Raw genomic sequence first — 27630 nt, forward strand, 5'->3', positions numbered from 1 at the left:
GACATAGAACAATATTGAGGCATCAGGCCAGGATTATAGACTTTGGAAGCTATTTTTGAATCCACAGTCCCGCATGGCAACAAAACCCACGTTTCTGATGACCCGTGAAGCAGTTCCACAACTTAAACAGAATTATGACGTATAGTTAAGTTGTAGTTATTAAATGACATGTGAAATAAATTGACAAGCTTGTCTGAGAAACATTGGCTATTTATAGTGTTAAACTATAGAACTGAGGACAGCCCAGCTGGGCTTCTCCTTTGCTCCTATAACAGCAAGCGCTGGAGGCTACAAACTCTGGAGGAAGAGAACATGTCTCATTTGACCCCCTGAGGCTGACACATGGAGTGGAACTGACAGGCTCCAGAGCAAGCTGTGTCTAGCCCTCTTTAGCTGGAGGGAGGATTGCAGAGACATGGAGCCTTTGAGTGATGGCAAGAGGGACTTCCATGTAAAAAAAATAATTCTGTGGAACTGATCTGTGAATTTCTCTTTAAAGAAGGTTATCTGTAACTTATAAGCAACATGGATAATAGAGTTATGAAGGGATCCCTATGTTCCTAATAAAGATGATAAGCTTTTTGCTATCAAAAGTCTAACAAGAAAGTGAAAGGCAGGTCAGCTCAGCACACTTAATCACAAATCTTGCCAGAGTTATTAATGGATCAAATGCTGGGAGGCTTTGAGCACTTGCAAAGCTTATTGAAATCAGGACCCTGGAGGCAGAGTTAAGGTCAGAAGATAGGTCAGCACAGAACCAAGGCAAGGGTCAGGATATGCAGTGGGACCCAGTGATGCCAAGAGGCAAACAGATGGGTGAGTGTTGGGGGAAAAGAATTTGAACCAGAAAAATATCCATCATCAGGTTTAGAGAAAGAGAGAAGGACACATGCACACACACACCAAAACAAATAAAAATAGAGCTTTATGTGGGACTCAATCACAAAAGCTGAATTTGTTGATTCAGTGGGAGGAAAAGAATCCATCAGAATCTGTAATAAATATTGTCCAAACAAAATAAAATGCTTATGTGTATATCATAGGAAATAAAAGGATGTGTTGTTCAGATTTGATGAATGCTTGGAAGGCAAAAGTGTCTTGTATTAGCAGATCTACAAGTCCAAAACCACCTAATTATGTCATGTAATAAGATAGCCAGGGAATAATCGTACAAACAAACCATTTGTGTATATCATATATAGTCCCCTAAGTGACAGACTATTTTTATGCAACAAACACATTGATCCATTTAATATTATAGGCATAATGTATTCCACATTTTTAGTACCATATTTCCATAAGTTTTGGGATGTATATTACTGTTCTGAACATTTGGATCGAGTAAGACTATAAACCATTTGTACATTTACAGCATGCACATAAAATATCTGACTAGTCTGAGTGCTTCAACACTATTACATTATGTTACCTTGTATAACTGTTTTATTCCTCACTAATGTTTATGGGTTATTCAGAGGCAGATAGTTTGCATCATCAAGCCTAACACAGTTGCCTAGTTAATAGCATTACAGAAACAATTATGAGGACTCTGGAGGTTCAGTGTTGGATTTATTGCTGCAGGACTTCCTCCTCATTAGCCGTTCCTCACACACAGCTGTAAAGGAATAGGTGGTATTCCCATGATTCAAATGTGACCAATGTCTGCACAGGAATATGTTTTTCACTCCTGCAGGATAACTTATTGCGCCTTATTTTATTCAACAGGGAAATCCATAGTAAAGATATGTATATATTTTTGGGTGGTGGTGAAGATAACTAAGGGAGGTGATGCCATGTTATAGCTGCTTCTCCAAGCAAAGGATCAAAACCCACCATCCCTTTGAGTCCCTAAGAGTCCATCAGCAGCCAGTGGGCTTGTGTCTATAACTTGGTTAATTGGGAATAGTCTTGACAGATATAATGCAAGTGATGTTTCGATCCAGTTTCAATATATTTGAGGAAACAGAGATCAGCTCTCACTTGGAGGTCTGCATTTTGAACAAGGAACCTGCTGACAAATAGGAGGCCATACATAATGCACAGAGAGGTAAATGGGTTTTAGCCACTTAATTGGCTCTTTAAGGAAGTGTATCGAGGTGGAGCTTCTTGAACAATACAAAGAACCATAACAGCAGCAAATCAAGTTGTCTGACTTAGTGAAGCCCATGGTTTCAATTTCAAAAATATCCAATGGGTACCGGTATATTACATATCAACATTAGGATTTTTTGGCCTTTGATATCCCTTAATACAAGATGTGAAACTTCCTGAACATTTGGAATGCAGAACATTGCTTCCTCCTTTATTTCCTTGAATATACACAAATGTTTTATTTTGCTTATAAGCTAGTTATTAAGTTCTCCATCACCTCACACCAATCAACAAATTGCAGAGGAATGATTATTATTTACCTTTTATACAGGGCCTGGTCCCACCTAACTTTCGGTGAAATCAGCGGGAGCTGGAATAGGCCATATTTCAGTTGGAGCGCATAGTGCTTTCCAGACATAAAGACAATAAGATCCCTATCTCAAGAAGCTTAGTCTACACTAGACAGACAAATCAGTGAATAGCAACAGCAGATCATGCTAGGTACGAAGGTGGAGAGGGTCAACAGCAGAGGACAGAAAGGGTATGTAAAATACTCCATAAAACTTAATATTTCTAGTGTTTTGCGCCTCTCTATACCATGTTTTTTTAATTCAGTATGATCAGGCACACATACTGCCACAATGGAGATTAGGAGTGGAAAGCTAGTCAAAAGAAGTGAGCCTTGAGCAGAGATTTGGGAGGAGACAGATTAAGGTCTGCTGGCTCCATAAGGGTCAGTGAATGGCTGCAAAGAGTGGAGGAGCACTAGTGGCACAGTGCCTAAACAGGCTTCAGAAAGACATGAAACACAATTTTGCTCTATTTCTCTAAAACCTACTTTCAGGTTTGGTACTGATGTAAGTAACTAACAGATTAGGGATGTGATTTTTTTACCCATATAGTTAAACGGGTGTAACTCCCTCGTGCGAATTCAGGACAGGTCTACACTTAAAATGCTGCACTGATGCAGCTGCACCGCTGTAGCAGTTCAGTGAAGACACTACTACACCCACCGGAGAGGTTCTCCCACTGGGGTAGTTAATCCACCTCCCTGAGGCGGTAACTATATAGAGGGGAGAAGCTCTCCAGTCAACATAGCCCTGTCTACATGGGGATTAGGTATTGCTCAGGGGTGTGAATTTTTCAGCCGACAGTTATACCAATGGAAGTTTATCCTTAGGGTGACCAGACAGCAAGTGTGAAAAATCGGGACAGGGGGTAGAGGGTAATAGGCGCCTATTATGAGAAAAAGACCCCAAAATCAGAACTGTCCCTAAACATCGGGACACCGGGTCACCCTATTTATAGTGTACACCTGGCCTCGGTTACAGTGGACACTAGTAGTGCACCTTGTACCAGCACAGCTCATTCCCCTTCCTGGGCACCTGCAGCCTTGGGCTCCTCTTTGGGGCACCCTGGGATCCTCTCCGCCTTTCCTTCACGGGGAGCGGTGCGCCACGTACCCGCACCGCTCCCAGCAGCGAGCAGGCGCGTGTGCCCGCACCTCACAGCGAGCCCCTCCCCACCAATCCACCAGCGACGCGCGGCTGGGGCCGAGCCCGCTCCTGGAGCCCTTCAGCACCGGGCCAGCGGACCCGCTGCGGGGGGGCGGCGAGCGGCGGAAGGCCCAGCTAGGAGCCAGCCCGGGGAAGCAGAAGCCCCGCACGGGGCGACCATCCGCCTCGCGGCGGGGGAAGCCAGCGGGCTCGTGCTGGGCGCCGGCCTCGCGCTCGGGGCTCCCCGGAGCAGCCCCCAGCAGGGGCAGCCCGCGCGCGGATGGGCAGGGCCCGGGCCGGCTGCCTGGCAGCCGAGGCGTGGGGACGCCAGGCTCCGCTCCCGCTGCGGCTCCTCTGGCCTGTCGCCCCGCCCCGCCTGATTGGGCGGCTCCCCGCGCAGGCGCCGGGGGAGGGAAGCCAGGCCGGGGGCTTCGCCAGGGAAACGGGAGTGTTTACAGCCGCCTGCCCGGAGCGGCCCCGCCGCCGCCGCCGCCGCCATGCCGGTGCGCTTCAAGGTGAGGGCGGCCGCCCGCCAGGCCTTCCCGGGCCCTGGCTTAGTCTCCGGCCTGTCCCCCGCGCCGTCCGGCCGGGCACCGGCGCTGTGCGAACCAAGCAGGCACGGAGCGGGTGATGAGCTGCGTGGAGTGGGGTCAGGGCCGGTCGGTCCTGGTCCTGTGTGGGCACTGGGCTGGCCGGGGATGGTGCAGGACCCGTGTGGGCACTGGGCTGGCCGGGGATGGTGCAGGACCCGTGTGGGCACTGGGCTGGCAGGGTATGGGAGGATTGTACAGGACCTGTGTGGACTCTGGGCCGGCACAGGATGGGGGGATGTTACAAGACCTGTGCGGGCACGGGGCTGGCACAGGAAGGGGCGATGGTACGGGACCTGTGCGGGCACAGGGCTGGCATGGGATAAGGGGATGGTGCAGGACCTGTGTGGACACTGGGCTGGCATGGGATAAGGGGATGGTGCAGGACCTGTGTGGACACTGGGCTGGCATGGGATGGGGGGATGGTACAGGATAGGCGGATGGTGCAGGATCTGTGTGGGCACTGCACTGGCATAGAATCGTTTGTGTGGACACTGGGGTACTGAGGTAGAGTACAGGAGAAGGGTTGCATGTTGGTACAGGTACAGTGTGGCACCAGGGTAGCACAAGATGGGGGTGGCATGTGGGTGCTCATCCAGTAGCAGGTCTCTTAACTGAGACGAACTAAGGGGATGTGGCATCTCGCTCTTATTTATGTAGTACAAGAGATGTACGAGGTGTTCAGCAGAATATGTAGAAAAATAAGGTTCTTGCTCCAAAGAAGATTGATTCAGACAAATATGATCCAAGGAATAAATTTGAGATGAACTGGATCCATAGTATTTATTTTTTAAAATGTAGTTAAAACTTTAAATAGTATGCACATTCTAGATGGTATCCTTGACATGTGAAATGACTTTGTATTTGCACTGTTTCTGACATTACTGTCAGAAAACAGAACAAAAACTTTTTGCTTACTTTGATCAAGATTGTTTTAGAAGCAGAGGTACCTACCTGCTTATCTGACCGATTATGCTTTACAATGTGCCTGTGGATATTTAAGTGCTGGGAGATCTGTTGTTGGGAGGTAGGTGGAAAAATGGCACTACTCACAGTGTATGTCCATTTGCTGTAGGGATTGAGTGAATATAAGAGGAACTTCAAATGGAAAAAGTCAGATCTGTCAGAGTTTTGTAACCCTTCACGAGAGCAAAAATCCTCAAGGGCTGGACTTCGGTCTGATCAACTAGGTAAGCTATTAGAAATAACTGCCATAACTCATACATCATCTTTGCACAGAGCCCAAGTTTTGCAGAGAATGAACTAGTTTACATTTTTATCTAAAGTGAGAAATGTACATGTCATTCAATGGTGTATGTCCAGCTCTAAACATAGGCACAGAGTTAGCACGAGATGGGTTGTATTGCAGGGGTACAGGGTGGAGGTAATAAAGCAAATTAGTTATAGTAAAATAATTAGGCACTATTACTCTTTGCATGAAACAAGACAGAGGCAGGAATGGGAAGAGATGACAAAAGAGGCCACACATTAAGTGGAAGGCAAAAGATGAGTAGGAAAAGTTTGAACTAGTGAATAGGCATAAGCGATTAATGAAGGGATATAGATATGAAATAGTCTGCAGAGTGTACATATTAGAGTAAGATTGGTTGCCTTCTTTGAGCTTGACATTTAAGCATTATAAGAGTCATCTACTGGTAGTAAAATTGGTTGTCAGTGTAAGCATCAGGCAATTTGATAGCTTTGTCAAGACAAGTAATTATCCTATCTTCCATCTCACCACCTTCTGCTCTAAGTGCGAGGTAGTGTCTTTGACCTTGCCTTTTCTAACAATCATATAGCAATGTGTATGGTATTATTAAAAATATTCCCAAAACAGAACACTTGTTCCCCTGCCAAGAGAATGAGAATAAACACCTGACAGGTTGCAGTCATGTTGCTTAATGCGCTACTGGAAGTTTCTGAGACTTCCATACTATGGTGATGAGAGTAGTATAAGAACATGCATAGTATAGAATAGAGGTGAGTTACAATGAGATTTCATGAAATGTGAATTATTAGGCACCTGGGACTCAATTCTGTGAGATGCTGAGTGCCTTGACTATCAAGACCCAAGAGCTCAATTCTTCATGGAACTAGGGTTTTGTGGGAGGTGCTGAGCACATTCAGCTCCAAAGTGAGGGCACTGTGCTCAGCCCTGTGCACAATCAGGGCCCTGGTTTGGATAGTTCATCATGCCCTTCTCCCTGGCCTGGATCTTTTTTTAAAAATTGAACTGTAAGTAATCTCAGTTTAGGTTTTTAAAAAAAGATAACTTCAAGAAAGATCAAATCACAGGATAGGAAAATATCTACTTTAGGAAAACAGAAAGCTTTTTTTTTTTCTCTTGAGCTAAAAATAAATTACAATCCTTGTTAGCATGGAGAGTTAATTTAACAGTATCATGGCAGTTCTCTAACAAAAGTGCCATTGTTGTACAAGTCCCAACATTTGCACTTGCATTTTCTTATTAAGGAAACTGCACATTTCTGCCCATTGTTTTCATAGGAATACTACATTTTAAGTACCATTTGTGTCTTAAACTAGTACTTGCATTTTAACAATTTATAATCAACAAGTTGTATCCATGTTACTGGATTTTATTTAGTCAAATTATTTCCAAAATGAATATCTTAAAAATTGCAGTGATGCTTTTGAAATTGCTTTTCCATTCCTTTTGCTTCAGTCTGTTGCACAAGCTGGAGTTTAATGTAACTTTGAATGAATTCAGCAGTGTTGATTTTTAAGTTAAACAGCTCCCCAGCTTACCTTTTTGGAAAGTCCTCAGATGGAGTTTTGCAGGTGGCATTTAAAAATCACCTGGCCATCAGAGTCTTCTCTCTGTGTGTGTGTGTGTGTCTCAGGACACAAAATAAGAGTTTGGAACTGTGTTATCTGTGCTGGTTCTCTCTGGTCTCTCAAACCAACATGGTCTTCAAGTGGTCAGTGACAGCAAGACTTTCAAAGCAATTCCAAGAAAGCTACAAGCATTCCCTTTTATTTGAATCCAGTATTACTAACACCAAACATTCAAAAATCATGTCTTAGACCCAAAGTCACAGAAATGGCTAAAATCTTAATTAAAAAAATTGGGTAATTTTTATTGCCTTCTGATTTGAGCCTTTGTAAACTGTCACATTTTCAAGCTTTTTTCCATAACCGTGAGGGCTAGAAACTTTAAACTAAGATTCTCATCTACTCACATGCCTCTGGGAGCTAGGGATTTAAGCTAAACATCAGATATCACAAGACTCAAAATCATGTGGGTTGGCAAAAAAGCCATCTGTTTTCATAGTTTTTGTTGTGCTTAGGTTATGTCTCCCCCAGACCTTTGCTTCCATTTTATATGCCCACCTCTTTGTCTGATCACATTTAATCACACACATCCTTGGAACACTACTCACAGACACAGATTGGTGTCTCCACTGACTGATAATGTTTGGCTCACTTTTGGCTCTTTTCGGTTGAAATGCATACTTAATAGTTTCTCTTAACAGATTGTGGCAATTTAAGAATTACTCATAACACTTATCCAAACAAACAGATAGGTCAGCTTGAGTGCTGAAAATTTAATTCTGCCATATTCCCAGTGTTCCTCCAAATGTTACATTACTACTTTTGGCATTTATATGCTTTGTAGCCCAAACATTCTATGCATCTGACATTTAATATGCTACCTTCTGCCTGAAAGACAGTATATTCTCTTTCTAGCTGTACCCTAATTCCTCACAGATTAGTTTATATACTCTGCAACTATTCATCTCAGCCAAATAGAGTCCTTTGTTAGTTGTTTAACACTCTCCAGCAGGATTCTGTTGTCACACTTTATTTAACTACTATATGTTTAACCACCCATTTCCCTCTTAAAATGACTAATTTTGTTCTCCTTATCTTACATAAATCAGCTATTTTTTAATTGTTTAAAACCATCTCAGATAATCAGTGTCTCTTTTTTGTGTAAATAGGGAAAGATGTTTCCTAAGCTTTAAAAATATTGTGTAATGTATTAAAGATACTAAGTTATTTTAAAGGCTACTCTCGAAGATTTTTTTTTTTTTGAAAGAAGAAATCTGTGCAGGTGTCTGTGCAGAATGTTATTACGCATATGGTGACAGGTTACTGCTCTCCAGTGACTGTAAGGTTAAAACCTATTCAGCAATGCACCTATGCAACATACATAAGTAATTTAGGAAGTTCCATGCCATGCTTGGCCAGTGCAGATTGATGATTTGATAATTTTAGCCAAATTAATCTTTGTAGTGGCTGCGGGTTAAATTTCTGCCCTCAGCTATGCTCACTGACTCCCATTGATTACACTGGAAGTTGCAAAAGAGGCTTGTACGACTTGATCTTGTGAGGTTTCAGAGTAACAGCTGTGTTAGTCTGTATTCGCAAAAAGAAAAGGAGTACTTGTGGCACCTTAGAGACTAACCAATTTATTTGAGCGTAAGCTTTCGTGAGCTACAGCTCACTTCATCGGATGCATACAGTGGAAAGTACAGAAGATCTTTTTATACCCACAAACCATGAAAAAAATGGGTGTTTACCACTACAAAAGGTTTTCTCTCCCCCCACCCCACTCTCCTGCTGGTAATAGCTAATCTAAAGTGATCACTCTCCTTACAATGTGTATGATAATCAAGGTGGGCCATTTCCAGCACAAATCCAGGGTTTAACAAGAACATCGGGGGGGAGGGGTAAGAAAAAACAAGGGGAAATAGGTTACCTTGCATAATGACTTAGCCACTCCCAGTCTCTATTCAAGCCTAAATTAATTGTATCCAATTTGCAAATGAATTCCAATTCAACAGTCTCTCGCTGGAGTCTGGATTTGAAGTTTTTCTGTTATAATATCGCAACTTTCATGTCTGTAATCATGTGACCAGAGAGATTGAAGTGTTCTCCGACTAGTTTATGAATGTTATAATTCTTGACATCTGATTTGTGTCCATTTATTCTTTTACGTAGAGACTGTCCAGTTTGACCAATGTACATGGCAGAGGGGCATTGCTGGCACATGATGGCATATATCACATTGGTGGATGTGCAGGTGAACGAGCCTCTGATAGTGTGGCTGATATTATTAGGCCCTGTGATGGTGTCCCCTGAACAGATATGTGGGCACGGTTGGCAACGGGCTTTATTGCAAGGATAGGTTCTTGGGTTAGTGGTTCTGTTGTGTGGTATGTGGTTGCTTTTGAGTATTTGCTTCAGGTTGGGGGGCTGTCTAGGCAAGGACTGGCCTGTCTCCCAAGATTTGTGAGAGTGTTGGGTCATCCTTCAGGATAGGTTGTAGATCCTTAATAATGCTTTGGAGGGGTTTTAGTTGGGGGCTGAAGGTGATGGCTAGTGGCGTTCTGTTATTGTCTTTGTTAGGCCTGTCCTGTAGTAGGTGACTTCTGGGAACTCTTCTGGCTCTATCAATCTGTTTCTTCACTTCCGCAGGTGGGTATTGTAGTTGTAAGAATGCTTGATAGAGATCTTGTAGGTGTTTGTCTCTGTTGCTATTACCAACAGGAGAGTGGGTTTGTGGGGGGGTGGGGAGAAAACCTGGATTTGTGCTGGAAATGGCCCAACTTGATTATCATACACATTGTAAGGAGAGTGATCACTTTAGATAAGCTATTACCAGCAGGAGAGTGGGGTGGGGGGAGAGAACACCTTTTGTAGTGGTAAACACCCATGTCAAGGTTCCTCCCCCACTCTGAACTCTAGGGTACAGATGTGGGGACCTGCATGAAAATCTCCTAAGCTTACTTTTACCAGCTTAGGTTAAAACTTCCCTAAGGTACAAATTAATTTTATCCTTTGTCCTTGGAATATCCACTGCCACCACCAAACTCTAACTGGGTTTACTGGGAAACGTAGTTTGGACACATCTTTTCCCCCAAAATCCTCCCAACCCTTGCACCCTACTTCCTGGGAAAGGTTTGGTAAAAATCCTCACGAATTTGCATAGGTGACCACAGACCCAAACCCTTGGATCTGAGAACAATGAAAAAGCATTCAGTTTTCTTACAAGAAGACTTTTAATAGCAATAGAAGTAAATAGAGGTAAAGGAATCACCCCTGTAAAATCAGGATAGTAGATACCTTACAGGGTAATTAGATTCAAAACATAGAAAATCCCTCTAGGCAAAACCTTAAGTTACAAAAAAGACACACAGACAGAAATAGTCATTCTATTCAGCACAATTCTTTTCTCAGCCATTTAAAGAAATCATAATCTAACACATACCTAGCTAGATTACTTACTAAAAGTTCTAAGACTCCATTCCTGGTCTGTCCCCGGCAAAAGCAGCATATAGACAGACACACAGACCCTTTGTTTTTCTCCCTCCTCTCAGCTTTTGAAAGTATCTTGTCTCCTCATTGGTCATTTTGGTCAGGTGCCAGCGAGGTTACCTTTAGCTTCTTAATCCTTTATAGGTGAGAGGATTTTTCCTCTGGCCAGGAGGGATTTTAAAGGGGTTTACCCTTCCCTTTATATTTATGACAACCCATTTTTTCATGGTTTGTGTGTATAAAAAGATCTTCTGTACTTTCCACAGTATGCATCCGATGAAGTAAGCTGTAGCTCACGAAAGCTTATGCTCAAATAAATTGGTTAGGCTCTAAGGTGCCACAAGTACTCCTTTTCTTTTTGATCTTGTGACAGGCTAAGCACCCACATCTCCCACTGACTCAGCTGGGAATTAAAGGCACTCAGCATGTATGTAAGAGCTCAACATTTCACAGGCCCATAGTTTGTAAACTGTCTTTGCTCAAAGATCTACAAAATTTATTAAAAATCAATCTAGTGTTATATATTCAGATTCTCATCCCAGTATGTTAACATTCTGATCTTGTGTTCCAGTGTCTTTAAATCCTAATAGACTTATTTTATTGTGCTCAAGCTTAATGCATATTTTGCAGGAATCACAAGAGAGCCAAACTTCATTTCCAAGAGAAGGGTGCCTTACTTCAACCCACAGATTTCAAAGTCCTTTGATTGGAGAGGGGACAGCGATTTGGAGGGATATTTGGACGACGCACCAGAATTCGAAGGCACTGGGCCTGCAGAGTCACACACAGATAACCACGATAATGATAGAAATCTGGAAAACATTGAAACACCTGAAGCACCCAGGCTTCCTAAAAAAATTCGGTCTCACTCTGCAGATTCTAGGATTGAATCAGCCATCACCCTTGCAGAAAACAGTAGGAAGAAGTTGCCACCCGCAACTCCAGTGAACCAGAAAGCAGTATTTGTATCTCCAAAAAAGCACTTAGAAAAAATGGATAATGGGGTAGGGATCATTAGAAAAACTTTTCCCTTTCTTATAGTCTATGGTTGAAGTTAATAATGTGACTATTACAGTAAATTAAATACAGTTAAGCAAGCTTTCATGCTTAAAACTTTCTTCTTTTTCTTATAACTTTGTCTCTATGCAACTCTGTATTTTGATGTTAATCTATGTTAAGACCGCATTATGTTGGAAGAGCTGTTTGTTAGGACCAGATTCTGATTCCACTTAAGTCCATGGGAGTTTTACCATTTATTTCAAGTGAACTAGAATTTAGCCCATGATTTGTAGTCTTCCAAGATATTGTCGAGAATGAGATAGCGTATCTTTCATTCAGTTAGTTGGCCTGATCTAAGGATGTGGATTATAACAGCTTAGTTAAAAGAAAATTGCAGCAACAGAAAGTAGAGGAGAACAATAAGTGGAGATTTTTCTGATTCATTGACAGTTTCACAGAGTCCTGCAAAAGAAATCGGGCATGAATATTTCACCTTCAAATAGTTTCCCCAGAAATTCTGAATATCAAAGGCAGTTTTTATGGAAAACCCCCCCAAAAAACTCTCCAATGCTTGCAGCTGACCAGGTAATTTTAAAGAATCTGAAAAGTAAATATATAATTTAGTTTATCAGTCAATAAAGTCATTTAATTACAATACTTTCCTTATATTTTGTTATGGTAGATTGGTATGTTATTTACAGTGCCACTTTTGTTTTATAATATATAAAAGCGCATTAATTCACATATGATCCCTTATAAAAGGATCTGATCCTGCCTCCCCCTATGCAAGCAAAACTCTCATTGCAATTTTATGTACTTCAGTGGGAATTTTGCTTGTGTAGAGTCTGCAGGATCAGTTCAATAATAGGTAGGTGTTGTAATATCACATTGTTTAAATTATGAAAGACTTCACAGAGCGCTCCTTTTCATTGAGATTTTATTACTAATCCGTACGATGCTCTCCTAATTGGTGCTCATTAAAACAGCTGTTCCATTGCAAAGAACAGGAAGTCTGAAGCTGTAAGGTTTTTTTTCTTTTGAAGTTTACTCCAAAAACATACAGTGTAAGGGCCCTGATCCTGCAAATGTTTACACGTGTGTTTAAATTTACTACTGTTTACTACAAATTTGGGATCAGTGGGACTACTCAGAATAGTAAAGTTATACACATGTAAAGTGTTAGCAGTATCAGGATTTAAGATTGAAATTTTTATCATGAGATTCTAGTGTTATTAACAGAGTATTGTATCTTGACTTTCTGACTTATATCTGTGAACAACTTGATGAAAAGTACATCTGAATATTACAGTAGTAGAGATACCTGATCCTTAAACAGATGTATTAAGAATGCCCAAATTATCTTGACCTCAAGATAATTGTTCTAATCCAAGCCCATATAGCAAAGTTGAGGAAAATTTATCTCTATGGCATATGGCGTGTCCTTTAAGTTTCAGTAATCTGTGGGAAGATCAGGTCTGACCAGTTGTAGAATTTGCTTGACTATTACATCTTCGTTTATAACACAGAATTAATTGCAGAAAAAGGAATGGATCAAATTACTGCGCAATAAGAGCCTTATTTTAAACCATGAAAGAGTCCATCAGTACTTACTGACAGGCTGTAATGTAGGTTTTATCGTGTATTGTTTCAAAAATCTGTGATCCTGAATACCAATCTAAAGGTGAATTGCAAAGATTTGCCAACTACCTTCGTCCCCAACTGAAGAAAATATGCTCTTTTAGAAAAAATAAAATAAAGTCACAAATAAGGAAAAGTAGTTGGGTCTAGACTTAGAAATGTCTCTGAATTACATTCATGCAAAGGAATAAACTGAAAAATAATTACTGAAATTAAGTAATTTCCCCATTTAGCCTATAAATCTAATAGGTAACTTTTCCTCATGCAGTATTTGTTCACCCTTTGCTTCTCTGTGTGCATATTGGAGGAGTCACTACGGTAACTAATTTTGAAAATTTGACTTTAAGGTTAGGAAATTAACTTCTTTTGTTTTTTAAATTCAAAGGTTATTCACAATACAAGTAAATCCATTCCCCCATTTAAGTCTCCCACAATTATCCCTGAAACTGAATATGAGAGAAGTTTCAAAGTTTCTCCTCCAGTGATGGGACCAAAACTGAAGTGTGATTTGGAAGAGAGAGAATTTCCTGTATGTGCACCAGTAAATATCTCCCCTGAAAGAAAGGTATTCATATACATCTTTGAATGGTATTTCAGTAGTCTGTTTATAGTGTTTTTTTCTGTTAAGTTTTATAATTATTACATTTGACATTGCAGTCCATTGGGAATGGTTCTGCTCTAAAAAAGGACTCTAAAAATAACATTGTGAGGCTCCCTGGGTTTGTCTCTGTGATTTCTGTGTGAAGTGTGCTCAGTTTCCAAAATAAAAGATTTTTCTTTTTGCTAACTGCCAACCCAAATCCTTAGCTTGGCTCTGAGATTCTTTCCTTTCTGTGTACTGCTGCTAGCAATATGGATTCTGCCAGGCAAGTTATGCCCTGCTTGGCACCTGTGCAGTCTCTTGATGACCAACAAGGAGTAGAATTCAGTTAACTTTCTATTGAGTGTGTTGGTTCTCCAAGTCTAACAGGAGTAAAAAGCAATCATTTTTTTGTAATCACAAAACTCCAAAGCTATGCATTTGAACATGTACAAGGAACAAATCCAGTCTGTGTAAAGGTACCAATTTTACAGTCAATTTTCAGACTATAGTTACGCTTAAAGAAAAAATGGGTGCAGGGATTGTAACTTTTATTCAACTCACTTTTTAAGTTGATAGCACACCATGTAGTATAGACAGATTCCAGTGTCTAGTTCAAACGTTAGGATGTCTTTTGTAAAGCCCAGACAGCAGTCAACTACCTTTTAGGTCTTGCATACACTAAATTATTTTTGCAAAGATTTCTTAACCATTGCTATTGCCAGTTCAGCTGTACTACCACCAGTGCACTTGAAGTTTAGAGAAGGTGTGGGTTGTTGGTGCAGGTTTGGCACCAATTCATCTTGAGTTGGTTTAGAATACACTATGGTAAGAACACTGGTAGTGACGGGCTTTTTTTCCTGGTAGCAGAGCTGAACTAATTATACCAGTAGTAGAAAATGTTTAGAAAAAATATCGGTGTAGACACAGCCTTCAGGGAACATGACGATAGTCTTTTTATTAAACTCAGATCCACTGGAATAATGGTATTCTGTCTGGCTGAGAGTTCCAAACTACGTAAAATCTAACCTACTTTGCACAGTCGTAGGATAAACAAGATTTTTCTAGTATGCTGCTCAGTGTTTTACCCATTTTAAAGCCCTACAGAGTAGGCTATGCATCCTTCAGTAATGAGGTCTGGATGGGACGCTGTTCAGTCCATCATATCTGTTTCTTGATAAACTAGCTTTTGCCCTCTGTTTTGCTTCTCTAGCAAGTATGAAGAAAGTCTGAAAAGTTTGGGGTTTGGTTTAAGTTTTCTGCTTATTTTTAAACATTGGAAATACAGGTTATAGTGTACCCTGGAAGAGAACAGGAGAAGTAAGTAAAATTATAACGTTACAGGAGAAGAGACAGTTGAGCAAATGAAGGAGTAAGGAATTTTTAGTTACGCTGTCGGAAACATTTTTTTATATATATTTATCTTCAGTGATGAATATATATTTTGGAGAACAGTGTGTTTCTAAAGATTCATCACACCCGCCTCTTCAGTTCAGTGTGCTCTTGCAATATATATCTGAGGGCCTCCAGCAAAACCAGATAGCCACATGTGACAAAGCTGAGATTTAAGGTAAAAAACAAGCAGGAAAAATGAAAAATTTGAACAGGGGAAAAACCCTCAAACCTTTTGTAAATCACAACGCAGCAAAAAAGAGTGCAAGCCAAGTTTTCTAAAAAATCCTAAAATTCTTCTCACGTCACTTTTAGGGGCTTTCTCACAAAATAATAGAAGAAATACAAAAATTCCCCCTACTTTAGTGCAACATTAAAGATGTACCATATTTTTTAAATTTCAGAAATACAAAGATAAGATTTATATAGCAGTATTAACTTAGCCACCTTGCATAGGTGTAGTACTGTTTTATTCCTGTGGTTTCTTATTAAATGTGTAGTTTTATGTTAAATGTATTCCATAAAGTATATAGGATGTATGATGTGGCTGAGTGAATGTTGCAGTAGGAACCTGAATATTGGCATTTCCAGGCTTTGAGATTTTTTCAAAACAAGCAAGCTTAACATTGCTGTCTTGTAGAGATTACATTAAATATGTGTATGAGAGCTTGTCTACATGTGTGTTAGTGCGCAACGTGCGGGTGTGCACTAACTGGCCATGTAGACCCTGCTGGCGTACACTAAAAGTTCCCTAGTGTGCACTGAATAACTGGCTAGCCAACAGTACTGCAGAAAAGGATTGGGGATTATAGTGGATCATAAACTGAATATAAGCCAACAACGGGATGCAGTTGCAAAAAAGGCTAATATAATTCTGGGATGTATTAACAAGAGTGTCATATGTAAAACACAGGAGGTAAATGTTCCACTTTATTGAGCATTGGTGAGGCCTCAACTGGAGACTGTGTCCAGTTTTGGGCTCCACACTTTAAGAATGGTGAGGACAAATTGGAGATAGTTCAGAGGGAAGCAATAAAAATGATAAAAGGTTTAGAAAACCTGACCTGTGAAGAAAGGTTAAAAAAACTGGACATGTTTAGTCTTGAGAAAAGGAGGCTGGGAGAGACCTCAGAACAGTCATCAGATATATTAAGGGGTGTTATAAAAAGGACTATGATCAATTGTTCTCCATGTCCGCTGAAGGTAGGACACGATGTAAAGGGCTTAATTTGCAGCAATGGATATGCAGATTAGATATTAGGAAAAACTTTCTACCTATAAGGGTATTTAAGTTCTGAAATAGACTTCCCAGGAAGGTTGTGGAATTTGCATCATAGGAGGTTTTAAAAAACAGATTGGACAAGCACCTGTCAGGGATGGCCTTGGGATACTTGGTTCTGCCTCAGTGCAAGGTACTGGACTTGATAACTTCTTGAGGTCCCTTCCAGCCCTATATTTCTATGATTCTATCATTTAAAATGTTAAAAAAAAAAAAAAAAAAAAAAAGCTAGTGTGACATAGAATTTGCATTTACAGAGTTTGTTTAGTTTGTTAGCTAATATGGTATTTCTAAAATTATCTTTGCCTTAGAATGAAAGGAAAGAAACATTCCTAAAGCCAGCGGGAGATTCACCAAAACAAGGGAAATCAGAAACAGAACAGAAACCACCCAAACAAAAAAATAAACAACATATTACTCAAAAGCCCCGCTCTTTACATACAAGTCTTGGGTATGTATGTATAGAAAAACTGAACTTAGGTATTCAGCACCCTAATATTGTGAGGTGTGGTGGGCATTCATCATTTTGACATTGGAATCAAGTGCATTACCTTAGCATATCTGTCTAACACCTCTTGTCCACATACCTCTTTTTTTTCAACTTCATACTAGCATTGTGATTGTGCTTGCTGTGGATAAACCAAAACACTGCTTCATCCTTCACCAGCTCACGCTGGACCAGTGTAGTGCTGGAAACAAAAGCAGGAGTTCGGTTAGTTCTCCCAGTCCAGTCCCCTATTGCTGCTGTTTATCTTTCAGTGACTGCTTTGAAAATGTAGACTGCTAACTCAGTCACCTGTCAAGCTGCTCACTTACTGGTTGCATGCTGGCCTTGAGGTACTTGGTTGTTCTCTGCTCTGCCCAGTTCCCACCATGCCTCATCATAGGAAGGCACACAAGATTAACATGAAAACTTTCCTGAGCCATAGAGTCACCTGAAAAACATGGAGAAAACTGAGTTAGTCAGATGATGCTATGGGTATTGCATATACCTTCTGCCTCTCAGCATTACTTACATTGCCAGGATTGCCTTGGCAGTCCATACACTTTTTAATTTTTTTTAAAGCAGCAGCTCCTATGCTTCTAAGATCTGAAAAAGAGAAAGAGAAAACCCCAGAAAATGGACATTAATCAGAAACGTACAATCCACCCCACCACCTTCATTCTCTAGTAAATCCATGTGCCTTCCTATTGTGCTCCTTCACCCACTTGTTTTCTTTAAGGTTTTACTGGGATGGGGTGGCTCTGTGTCTTCTGTCTAAGCCTGGGCCACTCCTGTCTCTGGACCTTGGAAGATAAGTTTGTTTTGCTACAAACCAAGAAAAAACACAAAGGCAACAGATGCAATTTATTCATGGAAAAATAAATGAAAATAAAATGAGATTAGGCTCCTTAACTCTTTGGTTGTCAGTGTTTCGGCCTTCAGGCTCAGAGTCAGTTTGGCAGTGGCTTTTGAGGGAAGGGTGGTGATCCTCTGCCATGGTATCTGCTTTCTGTAAGACTGTAGCCGCTGCCCTTCATGATTCTACAGTGGCTATTTGTGCAGGACAGAAGCATTCAAAGCAGTTACTAGAGCAAATCCAAATTGTGAACACATGCAAACACACAACACTTATCTTTTGATAGAAAGAAACTGCATCTGATATGTGTCAATGCTTTGCAATATATACTCCTGAAACAGAATGACTAGTGTGGATGCGCTGCAGTGTTGCTTCTTGAGCTGGTTCAGTCACACCATCATTAGTAGAACATATGGGACCAAGTTGTGTCAGTTTCAGGGAAGGGAAAACAGGACTCTGGTCAAAAGTTAGGAGAGATGTCAACTGAATTTTTCCTACATATTAATATATACTGGGTTAATTTTACTTTTTAACTTTTGCCTTTTATAGTCTGTATTCCTGAAGAAGTGTTGGACAAAAGGGTTATTTCACGTTTATGCTGAAAATGAAGTTAGTTGTATTTTGGGCCAAGATTAAAAGAGGATGATTGAACTGCTCAGCAATTTTTTAGGTAGACAGAGCTAATTTCAGTATATGTTTATATGTTTGTATATTTCACATGAGGGGAAATGTGTGAAGACTAATTAATTTTAGTAAGTGCTGAGCACTATTGAAAATCACAGTACTTCTTTAGGTGCCTAAATATGCCTAACTTGAGGCACACATTTTTCAAAGTTTTGGCTTTGGAATTCATCTTTAATTGTCATGCAGCTTTTACTGTGCAAGAGCACTTATAATTATATTTATGTAATTATGAAATTTGTTTTTAAACAGTCTCCTAGATGATAAACAAAAAAAATAAAATTTTACTGTCTCCCCCCCTCCCCCCTTAATGTTCTAGGAAGGTGAACACTGAATATAGATCAAAATTTTTGTCCCCAGCTCAATATTTATACAAAGATGGAGCTTGGTCACGTATCAGGAGAAACATACCAGATCAAGTGAGTATCCATATAAAATTTTCTAAGCATTCTTTTAGGGCCCCAGTGAGCAAGGTGCTGAGGGTCCTCATCTCCCATTGAGGAAATTCAGGATTCACCCCCTTTGTAGGGGGCCCAACCCCAAGGTACTCCATTCTATCAAATCCTTGCAATATCTTTGTGTGGTCCATGGGGCAGACATTGTGACTCCACAGTGGGATTTCTGTGCCTAGGACATGCTGAGAAGGTAGGGTCCAACTAGTTATGATCAAACCAGGGTGGAAATGTAATTGAGATGGTCTGTGGGAAAGGCCTCTCATTCTGAGTGTTTGCAGAGTCAGCGTCCAAAGACACTAATGCAGAGGGAGTGAAAAGGAATTGTATTCCGATCCCTTGCTTCACTTGCTATACCAAGCAAGTTTACTTTGCTTTGTTGAGATAAAGATATGTTTTGCCTAAATGTGTATATATAGTATTATATGGGGAACTAATTTTGTAATTTGTTGAGATGTGTCACTGTAAAATTTTAGAACAATTGAACCTCATAATAATTACTGTGAAACCAAACTCATGAGGACCTAAGAGGACTAAAAACAAACAGTATTTTTTAGTTTTGGTATGTATGAAACCTCAGCTTAGTACAATTAAAATTTTAGGAATTTCTAAGTTATTGAGCACACTCTGATTGCAAGTGTTATGGAAACCCTTTGCTTTTAAAGTGAAATACCATTTTGTCAGATGACGATTTCCCATGCCCGTAGGATTTGAGATATTGTGAAGGTAACACTAAAAACTCCAGGGAGGGAGTTTGAGATAGTGTGTGGCTGTAAGGTGACCCAAACTGGTTATGGGGTGGGTGAGGACAAGGAAATAAAATGTTTATCTGCTAGAATCTTTTTTCCTACTACTTTTTAGTCTAATCATGCAGTACTTATCAAAATCATGGATGAAGCTGCTGTTAATGGAGAACTACTTTGTGCCTTATCAGGCAATAGTGATCCTTACTGGGGTGAGGTGGAGAGTTTTAGGAGGTAAATGTTTGTGGCCTTTCATTAGAGAGTAAGAGAAATGAGCAAATTCCCACATTCTAGGACAATAGACGTATGTTTCCAGTTGAGCCTGGCCTTCCCCAGGAGATTTTTTGTTTATGGGGAGTCACAGAGAAAGCTTGTTGGAAGTCACATGGGAACGAAGAGGTTCCATGATGAAGTATTCAAAACAAAACTGGTAGGATTGTACACTCACTCACTCACTCACTCTTCTCTCCACCAGATTCTCTTTTACTTATGACAGTATATTTTTATAGTGTATACTTCAAAAGTTGTTTAACTTTCCCTTTCATCTTCCTTGACTGGGCTCTGCCATTCAGATTCTGATTTATACTTCACCTGAGAGTATATCAGACTAGTTCTGCCTGTAGACAGAGAGCAGTATATAGCTCTTAGAGCAGGGGTGCAGTAGCTTTCCCTCATATACACGGTTTACAGTTTGGTTCAATGGCTTTGAGCACTTCCACTATAAAAAGTGTTCCAACACCACTGTTCTAGAGGGGTGTTCTCATCTTGCTGGCTCTTATTACTGTGTCTGACTAATATCCTCACACAATGAAATGAGAATACAATATAACCCTTTGTCTCTGAAATAGTTTCACTAGGGAGGCTTGCAGTTATTTTTATTATACTTTTTAACTAATTAAAAATGAGTTGAAGTGTAGTAAAGGCTGAAAAGTAAGTTAAAGCTGGGAATTTACCAAGCTTCAGGAGAAAAGGTACAAGAAGGACATAAAACAAGTTAATAACTCTTATGGACCTGATCTTTGCTTCTCCACTAGTTTTCCTTGAGTTAAGGCCTGCAAGATCAGGCCATATGTGACAAATAATAAATAGAACCGAATAAAATATTTCAGATACATTTGCAATTTAAAAGATTTCCACCATCTGAGAAATAGATTTCTGCAAATCAGTGAGACGAATATAAATCCCTAACTGGAAGAAAAAGTGAAGCTATGATCAGTTAAATAAAAACCCCCAAAACAATCGCCCCTCCTTTTCCAAAAAAAAGAAAATAAAAAACAGTGACACAAATGTGCTTTGGCCCTTCACAACTTAGACCTTTTGTGCCTAGCTGATCTCGTAATTTATCATGCTGTCATCCACCACTGTCACTTTACCAACAACGCTAGCTTTTACTGTCCACCCTGTCAGCTTCTCCGTTCAACCACCACCCTGCCTTCTCCATGCCATCCCGGATGCATGTGGAAAAGTTCCATGAAAAGATCTATACAACTACTATCTTAACTCTGTCAAATCTCTCCTTAAAACTGGCCTCTGCTCTGACATCTACAAAACATTGCTTGCTGATTCTAGCTAGATAGGTTCCCGCATTCCTACCATTCCTCTTACTTTACCTCTACCTCCAATTTAAAAAGTGTAACAAAACTGTGCCAGTCATGCCTGTATTTATTTCCTTGAGTGTTATATCCCCATTCCCAGGCCTTTGGTCAGATCTACACTCTGAAGGTTTTACCAATATAGTTATATCAGCAAAAATAACGAGGAGTCCTTGTGGCACCTTAGAGACTAACAAATTTATTTATAACTCCTTGTTATTTTTGCTGATACAGACTAACATGGCTACCACTCTAATAGTTATATCAGTATTCTGTTCTGGCAACGTGCTCCTAGAGCGGACGCAGAATATAATGACAAAACTGCATTTTTACTGGTATAGTCATGGCAACTGCACCTGTGTTTCCGCAGCGAAGGGACCCACTCTCAGGCTTCCAGATCCCCAGTTGATGCCTTTCTGGGTGAAGACCTGCATCTCTCTCCCTCCCAACAGGGGTATTTCCAGCATACACAGTTCTCTGCCTTCACTGTATTATCCCCAGCACAGACAGGTTGCTCAAGGACACATGCTTGCTTTCTCTTCAGAGACGGTTAATAGGTATAATTGCTACAGTTATAAGGTATTACCCAGCACTTCCTATGCAAGCCTACTTTATTCTTAAGATAAAAAACATTACAGAGAAAATATATTAAAAATAAAAGAAATTACATGCATGCTAATAAGTTTACCAGAGTTCACCCTAACATGGATTCTGACATCCAAAGGGACTGCTTGTGGCTACAAGTTCATCACAGCTTCAGTTCAGAACAAGCACCCAGATTTATGAGGCCTCAATAGATCCAGTCCTTTTAACTCTTCCCAAAGAATAAGGGCCCTCAGGACAAAGAGTCCTCTCCATTTGGTGGATCAGGAAGAAGGCCATGAGCCAGTTTAAAACCAGGGTGTTTATCCAAAAAGCCTTTCTTTGTCTGTTGTTCCCTGGAGAATCCAGTTTGAATTAGTGTATGTACATCTTAGCAGAGAGGTCGCCTCAAAGGGCTGATAATGGAGGAAGTACATTAGCATCCCCCTTCCTACTAGAGAAGGTACCTATAGTGCCACAATAGCACGTACACAATTGCATTTTTAATACAGTGTAGCCCAAAGGTACTAACCTTAATTGAATAAGGTTTAACCAAATTCAAAAAAGTTTCTTAATTCAATAAGATTTATTCAAGATATTGTCAGTCGGCCACATAGCTTATTCAAGCCTCTCCTCAGCAAAAGTGCAGTTTTGCTGGTGTAACTGTATCTACAGTATGGGGGTCCTTGCCAGCACACACATGTCAGTCAGGGGTTCACACATCATCACACCCCCATAAACTAAACTGTTTTTTCACTCTTTAGTAATTTAAACACCTGAAGCTGTTCTCAAATTTTGCAAAAGCATTCACCTATGAGCTGAGACCACACAATTTCAGCCCCAAAAGAGATGTTCTAAAGCATGTGAAAACAAGGGTTATAATGAAAGTCTCATTATAGCTTTAGCTATAGTGACTGCTTGCAGGAAACTGTTCTAATATATTTTAGAATGGTAGTGGCAATTCTTCAACAAAAAAACTTCAAAAACAGACTCCCAACATGAAGCTGCAGAACTGGAATTAATTTGCAAACTGGATACCATCAGATTAGGCCTGAATAGAGACTGGGAGTGGTTGGGCCATTACAAAACCTAAACTTAATTTCCCCAATATTAATTTCTCCCTACTGTTACTCACACCTTCTTGTCAACTATTTGTAATGGGCCACTCTCTTACCACTTCGGAAGTTATTTTTCTTCTCTTGGTATCCTGCTGTTAATTGATTTATCTCGTTAGACTGACCTCACACTTGGTAAAGCAACCCCCATCCTTTCATGTATTTATACCTGCTCCTGTATTTTCACTCCATGCATCTGATGAAGTGGGTTCTAACCCATGACAGCTTATGCCCAAATAAATTTGTTAGTCTTTACAGTGCTACAAGGACTCCTTGTTATTTTTGTTCTAAGATGTATTAGTAAGGGTTATTTTCCAGCAGTAGAATAAAAATCGCCTTGAATTATCCTTTTAAAAAATTAATGTGAGGTAATTCATAATCACAGTAGGACTGTCTAGGGTCTGTGTCCTGCTGAGATAATGCTAGCTCCTGGGTCATTGAAAGAGCTTGGTTGTTCTTTATACTTCACAATTCACTGGAGGCAGACATTCTAGTATGCCTTTCCTTCCCATGCAGAGTCCTATTGCTCTGAATTTATATCCGCCTGTTATAGTTCAGCCTATCAACTATCATTAATTTTCATCCCTCTGCTTAAACTGAATAATCTTACAAATTTCATTGTATTATCATCATGCTGTAGTCTTAAATGACAGATTCTCAAAGAATAGTTTGTTTGTTTTTAAATTGAGAGGCCCAGTGAGCCAAAGTCTGCAGTTACATCAATGCAACCCCAGTGAATTTTCACTCCTCTATTCATTTGTCTGCACTGTGATTACATGGGTAAAACAGAAGGCAGAACTTGCCCCCTTAGTATAATTCTTCCAGCAGATAAACAGAGAAATCTAATATATGAATGAAGGGTAAATAAAATAAACTAGTTGAGATTTAATACAAAAGCATGCGTGTTCTCAGCCATTATATTATTCTCCTGCATTTCCATTAACCTTTTTCATGAGCCAGTATCAGTATAGCAATAATACTGCTACTATCAGGGACCTTGTATAATTCTTAAGAATATAAAAATATAAGCAAGATTTTTTTATTAGCAAACAGTGTTTGGGTGGAGGGCAAGATTGTGTGTGTGTGTGAGAGAGAAATGGGAGAGCTCTCACAATCTAATTTCTTAATTTTGTGAAAATATTTTTAGCAATATTATTATGGCATTATAATGACTAAAACTAAGGAGTTAAAACGTTTATATTTTAAGGCCAAAAGTAATTTCTTACTATTCTTAAAATGTATGTTTTCCATCTCATGCCTCGATGTTACAGTGACTGGTATCTTAGCATGAATGCCGTAGCTATTGATATTGATATTATAGTAGCATCTAGAGGCCCCTTGCAAAATCAGTTCCCCATTGTGCTAGGTGGTGTACAAATGTATAGCAAATGACTATTGCAGTGTCAAAGAACTCAGTCTAAGGTCCTGATCCTGCAAACACATTTGCACATACTTAACTTTATACATACGAGAAGGTCTATTGACTTAAACATCCACCTTGAAGTGTTCAGAAGTTATGGATTTAAAAGTGATCAGTTAGACTTAGATGCTTAAATGCATCACTGCAAGAAATGCAAAATATTGCTAAAATATAACAGATTACAACATTTTTGTACCTAATCTCTAGGAGGCAGCATAGTGCTACGGTGACAGTTTTACAATGGTTCACACAGTAGTTATGTTAACGTCATGTCGTAGAAAAGAAATATTAAGACTGTTTCTGTATTCCTCCCCCTAGGATTCTCAAAACATCCTAAATTACATGTGGTATATGGAGGTTGGTTGCACCTAAGTTCTTGTTTTAATGCTTGGAACAATTACATGGTTTCTGAACATTGACGAAGAAATAGAATCCAGCACTAAACTTGTCCATAGATGCTGCATAATTTTTTCATGCTTATTGAATAAGTGATCGGTAACTATGCATTAGCTTGACTGCTCAAACACATGCTTTCTAAATAAATACATTTGCTATTTTGGCTTAACTTTTTGTTTTTTTGCTTTTATTGCACCTTGCAGTATTTTTGCTGTGACTGGTCCTGTTCTGTGTGTAACATGCCTTTCTATTGTAATTAGCATTAGCAAGCGCAAATAATACTTCACAATAACTTAACTGATTTTTAAAATATCAAACAAATGTACCCTGTGACATCTGTATGTGCAGGTGAAAGAACTTCGAGAGAAAGCGGAGGCTTACAGGCAACGAGTACAGGGAACCCACTTCTCTCGATATCATCTGAATCAGATTCTTTCAGATAACAACAGACTTTGGGACGTGTCCTCAAATTCCAGTTCAGAAGAAACCATTAGCAACACCATCAGAGCTCTAGATCTAGCTGGGTAAGGTGCTTATCCTGGATGTGAAGGGAATGTAGAATTGTAGCTTTAAAAACTGAAATTTTTAAAAAGTAAATTGAGATTTAACACAACTTTAAGATCCCTAATGTTTACAAGACTTTGCATAAATGTATTTAAAGCAGATGGAATTTCAAATACTTTTCTACTAAAATTTTATTGTAATGTGTTGAGAACCCAAATAAGAAGTTTGACTTCATTTACTGAAGGAACAAGATAGGATATGCTCCCCCGCAGCCTGCTTCTCACTTGGCAAGCAGTCCTCACACACTCCTGTGTAGGTTCACCAGTGTTTTATTTGTCATTAGGAGTGCTAGAACCATTTGTATAGTGGGAGCGCTGAGAGCCACTGAACCAAACTGTAAACCCTGGATATAATGGAAACCACTTCAAGTCAGGGAGTGCGGTAGTACCCCTACTTCCAGCACCTATGTTTGTCATGTACAGTTGTGTCCATAGGCATGCGTACGGGGTGTGTCGGGTGAGCCCAGGCACACCCTAATGCGGGGGTGGGCAAGCTTGTCCTGCCCGGCTCGCCTGAGCTCCCGGCCAGGGAGGCTCCCCCCGCCCCTGCCTTCCCTCATCCCCCAGAGCCTCAGCGTGGTGCGTCCAGGAGTGGCCCTGGACAGCGGGGTGGCTCCGGCGGGACCTGAGCTCCTGCCACTCGGAGCTGCGTGGTAAGGGGGTGGGGCTGCGAGCTCCCTCTGGCCGAGCAGCAGGAGCTCAGGTCCCGCCGGAGCCACGCCGCTGCAGCGGGGGAGGCGAGGGTAAGCGGCATGGTAAGGGGGCCGGGGGAGTTGGATAAGGGGCAGGGAGTCCCGGGGACAGTCAGGGGACAGGGAGCGGGGCGGTTGGATGGGACAGAGGTTCTGGGGGTGGTGGTCAGGGGACGGGGAATGGGGGTTGGATCGTGGGAAACCCGGGGGTCTGTCAGGAGGCGGGGGGGGTGGATAGGAGTTGGGGCAGTCAGGGGCCAGGGAGCAGGGAGGGTTGGGTAGGGGGTGGGACCTTGGGTGGGGGGGGGGTCAGGGGACAAGGAGCAGGATAGATCAGGGATTCTGAGGGGGGGCAGGAAATGGGCGGGGGGCAGGGCCAGGCTGTTTGGGGAGGTACAGCCTTTCCTACCTGGCCCTTCATACAATTTTGGAACCCCGATGTGGCCCTTGGGCCAAAAAGTTTGCCCACGCCTGCCCTAATGTCTCAAAAAGAAAAAAGTGGCTTTGCGTTTTAATTTAATTGCATGATATGCTCTGTATAGAAAACCCGTGTTTGCTCACAGCATGCGTCCCCACTACTGTGGTGCCACATTACCATTGGTCCTCCCCTCCCCTTCCGACTACTATTCTAGAAAATTCTTTGACCTATATAAGTGGCCGCGTGAGGCGTGCCCAGTGCAGTGTCTACTGTGTTGGTAATGTTTGTCACGTGTACTCTACTGAAACAGCATAACAAGCCCGTGGCTTTACGTTTTAATTCAATTGTATGATACCCCCTTTTAATTTTAAAATATGGATCGGTTTGTTGTTAAGAAAAGGAGCAGACAAGCTGTTCACGTGAAAGAGCATTTTTGAAACTAGCACATGTGAAAAACAAACTAAGAAGTACAATGTCGCAACAGCGCCTCGATTCACTTATTATTTTGTACATTGAACAAGAATTGGCTTCGTCAGTTAATTACATTTATGTGATTGAGGAATTTAAGTCCATAAAACCTGGTGAGCAACGTCATTCTCTAGGACAGGAAGATGAAGAAACCTTAATCTGTTTTGGTCAATTTGGGTTAGCTCATTATCTGGTTAAAGATAAAGATCATGAAAATTGACTGTATCTTTGTATACGCCTGGTTATCACTACAGCAAAAATTTAGTATTTTGTGTCTCATTTTTTAAGTAAAGTTTAGTTGTTAATTTAAAAAAAATTAAGTTTAATTAAGTTTTAGTTTCTTTAGTTTGTTTGATAAATAAAAATAATGTCCTTTATGATAGAGTATTTAATAAATGTTCGCCTTAAAAAAAAAATTCCCTGGGTGCGTACCCTAATGAAATGTGCTGCGCATGCCTATGGTTGTCTCTCTGCAGAATAAGACTTTCCCCAAGCTTCACCCTTCTCTCTAAGTACAAGCTGGGGGTGGAGGGAAGAAATCTCCTCTCTCTGAGATCCTGGGCTGCTTTGCCCTTCCTTTTCCCTCTCTGTTCCTGTCTCCCTTTTAACCATCCCCATCTGATGAACTGAATACCCCTGTTAACTGATTAATCATTCAGTCCTTAATCAATTATCTCCTAATTTAGCACCTGCAGGGAAGTTTACAGAGTGGTGAGTTAGCCTTGGGCTACTCCCACGCTATCACAACCCTACATTATGTAAATTTTGTCATGCCTACATACATTTGTATTGGTGTTTTTGTAGAAACAAATCAATAGGCT

The 27630-nt window shown here is 40.6% G+C and overlaps 1 protein-coding gene across 4 annotated transcripts in view; it reads left to right on the top strand.

Moving 5' to 3' along the window:
- Positions 1–3867: 3867 nt before the first annotated feature.
- Positions 3868–27630, top strand: part of SAXO6 (stabilizer of axonemal microtubules 6) — a 34336-nt gene continuing 10573 nt past the window's right edge. Inside the window, exons 1-9 of one of the 4 annotated variants that reach the window (XM_077833227.1) lie at positions 3868–4203; positions 5253–5367; positions 11090–11463; positions 11909–12043; positions 13482–13661; positions 16659–16798; positions 18688–18787; positions 24591–24629; positions 25017–25192. In XM_077833227.1, the coding sequence (XP_077689353.1) occupies positions 3868–4203; positions 5253–5367; positions 11090–11463; positions 11909–12043; positions 13482–13661; positions 16659–16798; positions 18688–18787; positions 24591–24629; positions 25017–25192 (1595 nt within the window). The remainder of the gene's footprint in view (positions 4204–5252; positions 5368–11089; positions 11464–11908; positions 12044–13481; positions 13662–16658; positions 16799–18687; positions 18788–24590; positions 24630–25016; positions 25193–27630) is intronic. The other 3 variants (XM_077833254.1, XM_077833236.1, XM_077833246.1) reach the window with 3 other exon arrangements.

The sequence above is a fragment of the Eretmochelys imbricata genome, chromosome 1 (assembly GCF_965152235.1).
Source record: "Eretmochelys imbricata isolate rEreImb1 chromosome 1, rEreImb1.hap1, whole genome shotgun sequence".
Classification (NCBI taxonomy): Eukaryota; Metazoa; Chordata; order Testudines; family Cheloniidae; genus Eretmochelys; species Eretmochelys imbricata.